General features: G+C 35.9%; 1 protein-coding gene across 5 annotated transcripts in view; it reads right to left on the bottom strand.

The window, feature by feature from the left end:
* Window positions 1–12,086, bottom strand: part of ZNF385D (zinc finger protein 385D) — a 472,992-nt gene that overhangs the window by 97,704 nt on the left and 363,202 nt on the right. For all 5 annotated transcript variants that reach the window (XM_080385045.1, XM_080385043.1, XM_080385044.1 and 2 more), the window contains one exon: window positions 656–766. In XM_080385045.1, coding sequence (XP_080241171.1) covers window positions 656–766 — 111 coding nt within the window. The remainder of the gene's footprint in view (window positions 1–655; window positions 767–12,086) is intronic.

Raw genomic sequence — 12,086 nt, 5'->3', positions numbered from 1 at the left:
TCTTTGGCAAGGAGCACCACAGAACAGCTTCCTTGGGTAATTATGGGGGAAGGGTTTCCTCTGTATATTACAGACTATATCCAGTTCAGCTTGCTCTACTTCATTGCTGGAAGGGTGAGAGGATGTAAGGTAGGAGCCAATTGACAAAAAAATCACCAGGGCTTTTTTTTTTTTTTAAAAAAAACCTTGTACTGGCAGGACAGGAGCACTGAAATACAATTCTGGCTAGACAGAGAAATTGTTGTAAAGGTAGAAAAAGGAAGCTAGACCCACAAGGACTCTGAGTATATCTGAATAACTTCTAACATTTACAGGCTGAAAAGGAAGGCAAACATAACCAGGACTGGTAGAAAAATTAGGACCCAGCAAATATTTCAGCCTTATTAGCAGTAATGGATCAGTCCATTTTCCTATTTACACTCTGTGCAGCACAACTGAAGCTGATGAGCTTGCAGGGATATATCCACAGGGAATATCTGGCCGGGTGTATAAACTACTAAATAATTGTGTTTATTTGAAGCATCCTACAGCCTTTTCATCTGCTAAGCCACAAACTAAAATCACAATGTTTCATTTAGGTTAAATGTATGCAAATTATGGCACATCCTAGAAGATAAGTACATATTTCTAATCTGATACAAAATAATCAACTTACATCAGAATTAAATCTCAGCTGGCAAATGTTGCATGATATGATTTGCTTTCTTCGATGAGGAAGAGGAACCCCAAATGTATGATTTATTACAGCTTTTTGGATTGGATCCATCTGTAAAGACAGAAACAAAAAATAAAAGCTTTTGCTGTTCCATTGTATGCTATGTCATCGATAGTCTCAAAACAGATTCTGCATCATGCCATACCATACCCCATATAACAGAAAACTATTTTCTTTGAAAATTAGTATTTCTTCTTCGTGCAGGTTTCTAAAGAGGTAATACAGAAAGGAACAAAGAAAAGTGTCATTAGTTATCTTGAAATACATATCCTTAGTTCAACTCTATATACACCGATCTCCCCTCACTGAAAAAAAGTTAAAACCCGTAAATGCTGAACAAGTTTACCCATCAAAACACTAATTATTTTTTTTTATATCATAGAAAATCTAGGTCACAAAATGAAACAAGAATATTTTAAATAAAACTACTATGAAAAGGATCAATGGAAATGTGAAATACAATTAATTCCAGAATAACACACAATAGCTCCATATTATGAAAAACATAATTTCCCAGGAATCAGTAAATGAATCTTTTCCCTAAAACAACCTCTACGCAACATATGAAAACCCCAAATCCTCCAAAGATTATTTTCACAGCAATTTAGAAGAAACAATTTTGAATAAACCCTACTTTAAGGATAAATTTTGACTTCCATTAAAAGCATTATTCTGAAGTAACCTCTACTAGAGCACTGATCTGTCAGTGTCTGCAAGTCAGGGTCCCATAAAAAAAATATACCATTTTGGCAGAGCATTTCACAGAAGCTACCTAAGAGGTAGCGTTTTTAGGTGAAGGATTGAAATCAACTTCCCCAAATTCATCAGTCAAAATTATTTTCATTTCTTTTTCACATGAAACATTTGCCCGCTATTTTTAAAATCTAGTAACAGCTTTACAGCAACTTGGTAAAGCCACTGACAGTTTTTATCTTTAAATTGTATTGTTAAAACTTCATGGATTTTGATGATGCAGTTACAACTAATTGTCCTGTGTTTATAACCAGTGTTCACACAGCATAATTTGCACGTGTCTTGAGAAAAAAAAAAAAAATTCTATGCTTATGTCCCCATGATTCACTTTCTTCTAGTCTGTTAGCAAAGGGTTATTTGATAAATAAAGAATCAGAGCTTTCCCTTAGAGTAATCAATTATTCAGGGAAACTGAAATGGTAGACAGTCATGGTCTCTATTGCAGCAAATCCAGAACAGATCACTGCAGAAATTTTGCATCAACTGACAGCTGTTCGTTGTCAGATATGAAACAGGTCATTAAGCTAATCCCTATTGAAAAGAAATTCAGATTGGTAAAAAACAAGGAACAAGGAAAATGGCAGAGCTTTATAGAAAGATTTGGAAGGAATGCTCAGTTTGAGCATCCTCTTCAATTTGATGTGAAAGTGAAATACATCATACATTTGTGCAACCACCAGCATAAAAGAACACCAATCCCACCTAGAAACTAGGGATGCCACTGTAACATAACCACAAAATAACACTGATGGCTAAGGTCAGAGTATATTAAGCTCTGAAACACTACAGCGTGCTGTGTAAGACTTTCTGCAGTGATCAAACCATGCGCTAGCGGCACTCATTTTACTCAGTAATATGATCTTGAAAAAGCCCACAGTCCAAAAATAACATTGTATAGACCACAAAGAATACCACCACACAGGAAAGTAAATAGACATTAACAGCTCTTCTTTTCTCAACTGCTCCACTACCCAAGAGGTGACTTCTTATGCCAGCAGAACCAACAGACCTGCATCCTGCGATTTTCAACACTAAAGCATGACTTGGTCTTAATTAACACTATTTCACTGCTGTTGAAGTTTGGAGAAGTTTAGCCTAGCCTAGACCTGTTCCTTTTGCCACTGCAGGTCTAAAATACTTGGGGCAACTTCAAGCTCAGGCACAGGAATAAATCAGCACATAGTAACAAGAAATTGTGCATTCTTTGATCCAATCTGTTTGCCTTCACATTAACCGGAGTTGTGAGGTACTGTTAGCGTAGTCTTCACTTTAGCATTCTCTCACAGGGACCATAAGATAAGAAAGCCAACAAAGAAGCTCTCTAAGGGTTATATGAAAGGTACCACCATGGTTCATAAGACAGAACAACTAATTTTTTAGCTGGATTTATCCATTTTCACAGTAAGAATTCTAGCTCCAAATGACGTTGGATTTCTGAGGGAAATAATGCTCATATATTTAGAATGACACAATTTTTCAGAATTTAGAAAGTCATGAATGTGTAGAGTAGTTGGTGTATTTTGTATTCAATTTTATTCTGGTCTTATGTAAAAACGTGGAGTTTCATTCCTAATCACTCCACAGATTTTCTCTTGTTTATCTGTTGATACAGAAATCCATCTGCACACTTCCTTTCCCTTTCCAAAGACGCAGACTTCTAGATACACAGCTACATGGCCTTATTGTGAACTGGATGATTTGTGTTTGTGGCTCTAAATAAAGAAGCATTCTGGATAGCCTCCAAGTCGATTAAGAAAAGCTGCTTCAAAGTAAGAATCCCTTGTCTGCCAACTTCTCTTTGATACTGCAAAGCAGAACTAAATTTCATAACTTAGCCCCAGATTCTAGTAAAGTTGGGGCAGAATGCTGGAGTTGTATTTGACATTATAATTTTTTTTCTTGAGATCTCATTTGGGAAACACCACCAATCCATAGATTTCAAATAAATATCCAAAAGCACCAGATAAGCCTCCAGAAGTTTTATGCAGGAAATTTGAGAGGTAACAGGATACCTAGGTGCACTCTGATAAGCACTCAGATCTCACAGATACTGGAAAAGAGAGGGGAGCCCTGCTGAGAGTCAGAGGAACAAAGAGAGGCAGCTGATTGCTAGAAAATAGAAAGCAAGGATTGCAGGGAGGTATAAAGAGGGAAACAATATCATGTAGCTGAGAAAATCAGCAAGTGGTGAGATACTTAACAGAATCTCCAAGCACTCCTAGGCACACTGAACGTTACTAATTACACATAGACATTTTATTTCCACTTATGTAAGTGGTATTTGCTTTCAAAATAAAAGTTACCACGATAAACTTTTGTAAGATCTACTTTTTACACATTAGTAGTGCTATACTACAATCACTGAGGTTTTATATTTTTTCTTTGATGCAACTGAGTTAATTTAATCCCATTTACAGTGAAGGACAGAGAGTTTTGCAATTTACATGAAAGATTATGATTCAGCTGTCAAAGCTGTGCAGGAGAGCAAGGTTCACAAGATGTCCCTTTACTTCCTCTCGCCAATGTATTCCCTGTAAGTTACAACACAAAGAGGGTGAGCTGCCCTCTGTTTGACTTGCTCACTACCTTTTGCTTTTCTACTATCCAGAACTAGGTACATCTTAATATGTAATGCAGGCTGTGGTCACATCTTCCCTTGTGGTCAGCCCAGGGATAGCACATTGCTCAAAGTTCACTGCAAACCACGAGGTAATCGTTGGTTTGGGCAATGAAGATAAATATGAAAGGTCTTATATTTCATTCAGTTAATTTTTGTTTTCAATACCTAAAATGCACGGCAATATCATCATCTAAGTTTTAATTATTCAAGCTGAAATTTGTGGCAACATGATATTATTTACTTTCTTTGATCAAATACTGTTTTCCCATCCCAAGATCTTTAGGAGCTTACCATACTTCAGCAAAATCCAGGCTTAAACCAAGGGCATAGCAGAAGTTGGCCCCTTAGTGCATTTTCTCAGTTTTGACCTTACCCCTCCCATTTGGTTTTGCTTGCTTGTTTCAAATTCATCCTTGTCAGATCAATGACCTTACCCACGTTTTCCTTTGTTCTTGTGCTTACCTATATAAAGCATGAAAGAGCTCTTTATTTTGTGCACTGCAGGTGAAAGGCTTGGCTGTTCTATGAACTTTTCTGGATGAAACATCTACCACAAAATCACCAAGAAGTTGACCCAGGAGTTCCCATGTTATCCTAATTTCATGGGCAAAATTTCCAGAATCACCACAGCTGTCATCCTTGTAGGCCTTCTGTAGCCAAATATCCATCTCATTAAATTTCATTTAATACCTGCAGAAGGCAGAACCTATGCTGGTAAATTCTACCTACAGAGAAATTTGATCCTTTGGAAATGTAATTTTTACATAATTTCCACAAATAATTACTAAGTGGTGTTCATTATTTTTTTGTCAGTATTTTTTATGCTGAAACTGAAATTTAAACACATACCTCTTCCTGAATTTCAACAATTTTTTAATATACATAAATTTTATTAGTCCTTTTTATGTGATTGCTTATCCCAGAGGCATAAGAGTATGCCTAACTTATAAATGACAAACTGATAGCAAAGGAAAGCAAGCAAGTTTGATCCATAAAGACTCAACTCACAAAAGGCCATAAACCAAAGGGAGCGATTTTTATTTTATTTTTTTGTGTATTAAAACCAAGGGGCAAGACTTGAGCATTTCAAATGCCTGAAGTTGGCAGTAAACTAACGGAATTGCACTAAGGTCTATAAATAAAAGCATCCAGATCAAGCATGAAGGTAATGTGGATGCCCAGAGTCTGTTCAGAACATATGGCAGGTCTAAAAATCAAATAAGTAAAAAAGTATTTTTACCTCAAGGCCAAAGAATTTAGCTGCAAAGAATTGACTCAAATCACCATGGTCCTATACTAAGTGAACAGAAAAACATGTCAGGTCATTGAAGCTCTTAGGAAAAAAAATTTGCTGTAGACCATTTTAGTGGTAATTTACAAAAAAATTACCCACCAAAAAACTGACCTCTATTACTCAAATAGGTAAGTGAATTTAGTGACACAGCTACCAACAGCTCTCAGAACATCTTAAAACCCATATGTTAACACAAGTCAATGTTTCAATGAAAATAACATTAAAAGGAATGATAATCTGAGTACAGTTTCTTACAGTAGGTCTGCATTTCTACAAACATTAAATTGTAAATACGAAAATTAAGTCTTACAAGCACACTGTAATATTATACTTGCAGGCAAGGTATTAATATTTCCACATATGAGTTGAGACTTATGTGAACATCTTAATTATAAAATTGACAAGAAATAAAGATAACTCAGCAGGGGCTCCTTTCATTCATTCCTTTATGTTCCTACAAATGGAGAAACTAGTAAGAGCATTGGAAACCGAAAATCCTGTACAAACCACATACACAATACCTTACAAAGCAAATAAGAACAAAATTTAATCATATCCTTCACAGTTTATATTTACTGCTGAACTTAATCCATTTTTAAAACTGCATGATGGATGCAGTTTTGACACCAAACAGTTCAAACATAAAACTGTCTACTGTATTATAATTGTGACATACTATTAGAAACACAGAAGAGCAGTTACTAAAACCATAGGAAAGCTCCTCAGTCCTAGAAAGCCACTGTCATTTACAGCTGGGGGACTTTTTGAAATTTTCTGAGGGCTTAATTTGAATATTTCCAATTGACCAGTTTCTCTCCGATTTCATTAGCGTCAAGAATTCACAATCATTTCCCTTGCTGGTCAACTGTACAGATGCAGCAATATTGTATTATATCATATTATATTATATTTTATTATTACTTAGAAAGTGGTATTTTGGAAAGCTGCTGGACATTCAGCCTCATATTGCCCATATAGGATGCCCGTATTATGGGCACTGTTCAGCTGAGTGGTAGCTCCTTCTTCTCTAGGAGGTACTTGGCATCTATTGCAGTTCCACATTCAAGCTGAACAAAGCATGTGCAACTGCTCTAAAAGTTCCAGGAAGTATGGGAACTCCTGAGTGTCACACACTGCAGTGCATTTCTACTTGTGCACATCCATCTCAACCCTTTTGAAATCATTTATTAACTGTGCATGTTAAAATAAAAAAAAAAATCTGTGTAGCATGTGTAGTAGGTCTGATGCTTTCCAGAAGTGTTAGACCTGTAACTTACCATCTACCTGATGCATTCTTAATATACCGGTGTCCAGTTCAGAAACAGTACAGCTGAACAATAGCTCAGTGAGTTGATACTAAGTATATTTGACATTCTGTATTTCCATAAGAAATATGTCCCATTGTTAGGGCTAGCAGTCCAGGGCTTTTTTCCCCAACATTAATTCACATTAATCAGTGAATAAGAATCTTATAAACTAACCAAAGAACACAATTCGAAAGGAATGATGGGAAGAGCTTAGTAAGCATAATTAAAGACAAAACAAAAGAATGTCCAACAATATTTTGGTTTCATATGCAAGTAGAACACTATGATGTCAAATAGTTAAAACACGTTCTAGATGTGCTACCATGCATGATTTATCCTTTTACAGCTTATTTATTCAGTATTGCCTTAGTAATTATGGTGAATAATTAAGCAGTGAATTGAACTCAGCATTACACATCTTTTCTTAGTGTCTACCACTTCTGCTCTTATCAATGAAACAGGGTAGAACTAACATGATGCTTGTCATGTACATAAAACAGAAATACTACTCAACCTAGTTAAATATAAAATAATTCATAAAAAATACCTGCAACAACTACAACAATGTACAATATTTACAGAATAATTACTTTTCTTAAAAAAGTGGTATCTAAAAGAAAACTGTAGTCACTTCCCAAACAATGTAACTGGTTTATGTATCTTGATTAGTACTTCAGAACAAATTCCCAAAGTAAACTTTTTATTCTCTTCTTGAAGACTTATAATCGTGTAAGGATTTATGTGTTGTTGGTTGTTGTTTTTTTTTTTTAATGGAGCTATTTAATTGTTACCTTTCTGATGTGACTCTCTTTTTTTATTTTTATTTTTATTTTTATTTTTTTCTTGTAGATTTTTGTACTTGGCTATGAGATGCTGAGGCAGCAGCAGTATTTCTGGCAAGCTGCTTGAATATACAGAAACCAGTCAGAGCAAAAGGATTTGCATTCACAGTGGTATTGCACACAAATACTGTAACCACAGAGATTATGCAAATCCTTATACTTTGATTGTCTAATAATGGTTGTCAGTCAAAAGACAAGAATTTGCATATGCTAAGGCTAGCTAGAAATAATCACACAGTGATTATGCTAATGAAACACACTAAACAACATGTGAAGGGCTGTCGAATTGGAACAAATCTGTGTATGTATGTGTATGTACACCAAACAGAAACACACAGAGCTAGAAGAACATTAAGGCTGCAGATCAGGCCCTTAAGAAAATGAAATGCCTGTAAGTCTTAATTTAACACCTTTATGAGTCTACATTTTTTAAATCTGTTTACATATTTTTCCTGAAAGTTTTTGGCTTTTTCTGTTCAGAAGATGGACAATGTTCACTTAATGAGCAGCTGTTCAATGTTGTGTGTCCAAGGGGTTCAATGAATAGCCCTAGACCTCATTTAGTTTATTAAAGCTGAAACCTCGCTACCAGTGGGAATTATCAGCCTCTACACTGGGCCTCCTACAGTCCTTGCTGACAAAGATGCCAGTACTTCACAACTATAATTAACTTAGTTTCAAAAATTCTTTTTTTAGATAAAAGATGGTATTTTCTCAGAAATTAAGAATAAAAGTGTACACTACTTCCAGTTACCCAATTTAATACACCTAATAGTACATATTATTATATTGCCTTTCACTTGTTCACCACACAGCTCCTGACTTGAGATTCAGCTGTGAAGGTGCTACACATACTAAATCAAGCCTTACAAATGCAAGTTGGACTCACAATCCATAGAGTCCTCACAAAAGAGTTCAGGTTAAGTGACTTGTCTCGCATCTCTCAGAGGTTCTGAGGGTGGTATTCAACTGGTTTTCTGGAATGGGATGGCCCCTTTTTCTTCAGTCCCACCTCATTCAAAACATTCCAGTTTCTTCAACAAACAGAGCAAGAATAGCACAGATAACAATCTTCGGAATTATAAAACCATGACTGATCCCCAGTGCTGATCCAAAGGACGCAAAAAATTCTACCAAACCTAAAAGATTCTCCCAAAGGAGAAAGATGAAAGGCATGTTTGTCATATTATTCAATTATCCAGTGGACAACACTCAATACAATTGCAGCATAAGAACAGACTAACATGAAGCAGACCACCTTGAAAGTGAGAGTATTACTTCTAGTAGGCATTACCAAAGAGGTGTGGAAAGGATGGGTGGATTGTTTCTTTTCAGCTGCTTACTTAAATGAGCAGTGGCAGGTGGTAAAATCATTATTAAACCCCAAACAATTGCTTAAACCAAAACCAGATAAATGTTATTCTCTCTCTAAAGAACATCAATAAAGATAAAAATCTAAGGTTCACAAATGCCATCTGTCTTCTCAACTTCAACCAAGCACAAAGTAAATATAACCTCATGAGAAAAAGAACACATTGGGCATTTTCATGTTTTGTGCTTAAGAAAAGAGCTTGGAACAAAAGGTTGGCAGGCATAACGATGGTTACACAACAAATTCCCAATAGCACCATTCACATGTGAATGAATTTCCAGAAATGGGACCAAATGTTATAATTGGTATTTAATAATAGTGGGTCTTTCTAATCACAACAACAATAAAAGTAGGGTGTGTGCCAAACAGAGAACTGGCAGAAAGGCATTTGATTCACTCTTACAAGTGAATTGCTCACAAGTACGTGAGTCCAAAAGTGGTGTCCGCAAACTAGTACCTGTTTTTCAGAGAAGCGACTAGGTATATATGTGCTTAAGGAGTGGGAAAATAAATCTGCAATGCAACATTCCCGATCACACTGCTATGCTTTTTTAACCTATTTTAAAAATTCTTCTTATTTACCATTTTCATTCTGGCGAGTCCAAAGAAATCATTAAGAACTAAGGTGTAGAGTATAATTAGAATGTTAAAAAATATAATTTTTTACCTGATAAAGTCCAAGGGATGTTTCAGACCTTATTAAAATATTCTATCAAATCTATACTTCTATAACATTCCAACACATTTCAAAATTAGTCTCAGTGAGTTAAGATTTAACACTGGAAGAAGTTACAACTCTTTAGCTGTACTTGTAGAACCAGAGAATAAGAGACTAAAAGGAACCCCAAGACATCATTTAATCTGCACCTCGCACTATGAAAGGGAAAAGATGTGATGGGGACTGAATATGTTTATCCCAGGTTTTGGCAGAGAGTGAACAAATATTTTCATGAAGCAAAGGCTTAAATACAGGAGTTGAATCTCAAAGAGACAGAATTTTTTCAGATTCTCATTTTGTAACTGTTTCAGAGTAAAACACCTTAACATTTCAGTTGAAACATTTACCAAAGCTGCTCTGCTTGTATAGCCACTAGGTCTCTGACAACCCTTTAGAACAGAGTAATTAGAAAATGATTGAATTTCTCTCCTGGTTCTTAAATGAATGCCTATCTCTCTTCAAAATGTGGTAGAAGCATTTCACTTCAGGTGCAGGCATAGACATTTCCTGATACAATTTTTTGTCCACAGGTGGGTTTTTTCTCCTCTCTCTCTTTCTCTCTCTCTTTTTTTAGGTCAGCACTGTGCAAAAGCACATAAAACATCTCCACTCCCTTCTCTCAGAAGAAATGTTCTACTGCCTTTCTAAAGAAAATTCAAGGTTATAAAACTATGTGACCAACTGTCAACATAATGTTTCACATATTGAGATTCAAGACAATTTTATTTAAATTAATTTCACCACTAGCAGTCAACATGGAAAAATAATGTTCCCCAGACTCTTCACATATGGGAACTGAAGTGATATGGTTTGCACATGCAGCTGAATATACGTTTATAATAAAGTAATGGTTAAGTGAGGGTAAATAATGTGCTCAGCTATGTTCATAGCCCTCATACGGATCACTAAGAGCACTATATCTCCTTGCATGGGAAAAATATTTTAACTTCACTAGGCTTATAGATTATGGTCCACAGGAGAAGTCATTAACCTGCTTACTTCCTCCATAACATTATTAGCCCTAAAACCTTTCTTGAACCAGGATGAGACTCTGTTCAGGAAACTCACTTCCACTAAGAGAGAGAGAAATATGAAATTGGAAAGCGGAAAAAAAACACGTAACAAATCCTCTTGATATAGTTTGAGAGCTTACTTAATGAAAATAAATCTTGCTGTGCTTAGTAACTACATATGCATAAACAATACTAGAATTTGGTACCCAGCTGAGCAAGATCCCAGGAACATAAGAGAAATAGGTGGTCAGAAGGTGCCTTGCATTTTAATAAGGTTTTTGTAACTGCAGTATTAAGATCAACCTGATTTCTGCTTCAGACTCTTTAGAATGTAGAAAGTAGAAAAAGACAGAAAAGAAATAATTTAGAACAAATGAAGATAATTACCTTATTAACTCAACTCCCTACCAGTTGAAATGTCTCATATTTTCTTCATGGTACAAAACCAAAATTATATTCCCTTTTGATGAAAAGAACACACTGCACTGGGTACCCACATTGTGACTGTACTTTCTGAGTAATTCTCTACAGACTGCCACTGAGGTTCATTCCAAGTCTCCTGTCAGTCTTAGTGACTGAATCATTAGTGCAATCCTGAGTGCACGGAACAGCTGTGGAGAATATAGTTATAGCTCATTCACTACTTGAAGTGCTTTAATCCCTTCCTACCCATCTCTGAATTGTGATGCATTAAATAATTCTCAGTGTGTTTTTATATCATTTGGAAAAAGATGAAAAGTTAGCAGTGTACATTTCTGTGCAATTTCATCTTTGAAGTTTTATCACAATGATACGTCAACATTAAAATATAGAAAAAAGTATTCCCAGGGAAGTACCATTCTGACCCTGACTTCTGAGGTTTTTGTAGATCAAACCAGAACTAAAGGAAACAAAGCAATGAGAGAAAACCTGTTGTTACTTACGTGCATACAGGAACACCAGCCCAAAAGTTCAAGATACCTCAAAACAGGCTTAAAACAGCAGTCTCCACTCCTTCCAAGAGTCCACTACCATAAATAAATATTAATATATCTACAAAGTCAAAAAGGTGAATGTAGTAGGGGCCCTCAGTTTCTGGGACTACTTCACAGTTACTTTAGTTTTTTTCTGTTGTGAAAGGACAATATAAGAGGGGGAATTCATTCACTTCTTTCACCATCAGGGCAGACTGCAACATGGTTTCTTTCTGTACCAGTGATTTTGCTTGGGCTTAGTTCACTTCTTTTCTTGAACTCTCTGATTGTTGAAAGTTACTTCTTGTTGACTTTGGTTTCCCCATGATTTTAGGTCAAGCAAACTCATATTGGATGCCCTTATCTTAAATCATATCCAACTATATTGGTGATGTATTTTCTGACACACACAAGGTAGTCAGAAGTTCATTGACCAGGTAAGGACTGTGGTGCAGGCTACAGTCCAGTACGTACGAAGGGATGGATGCTTTGCATCCCT

Source organism: Falco punctatus, assembly GCF_963210335.1.
Source record: "Falco punctatus genome assembly, chromosome: 4".
Classification (NCBI taxonomy): Eukaryota; Metazoa; Chordata; class Aves; order Falconiformes; family Falconidae; genus Falco; species Falco punctatus.
The sequence above is the reverse complement of the archived record's forward strand: the minus strand, read 5'-3'. Positions and strand labels throughout refer to the sequence as shown.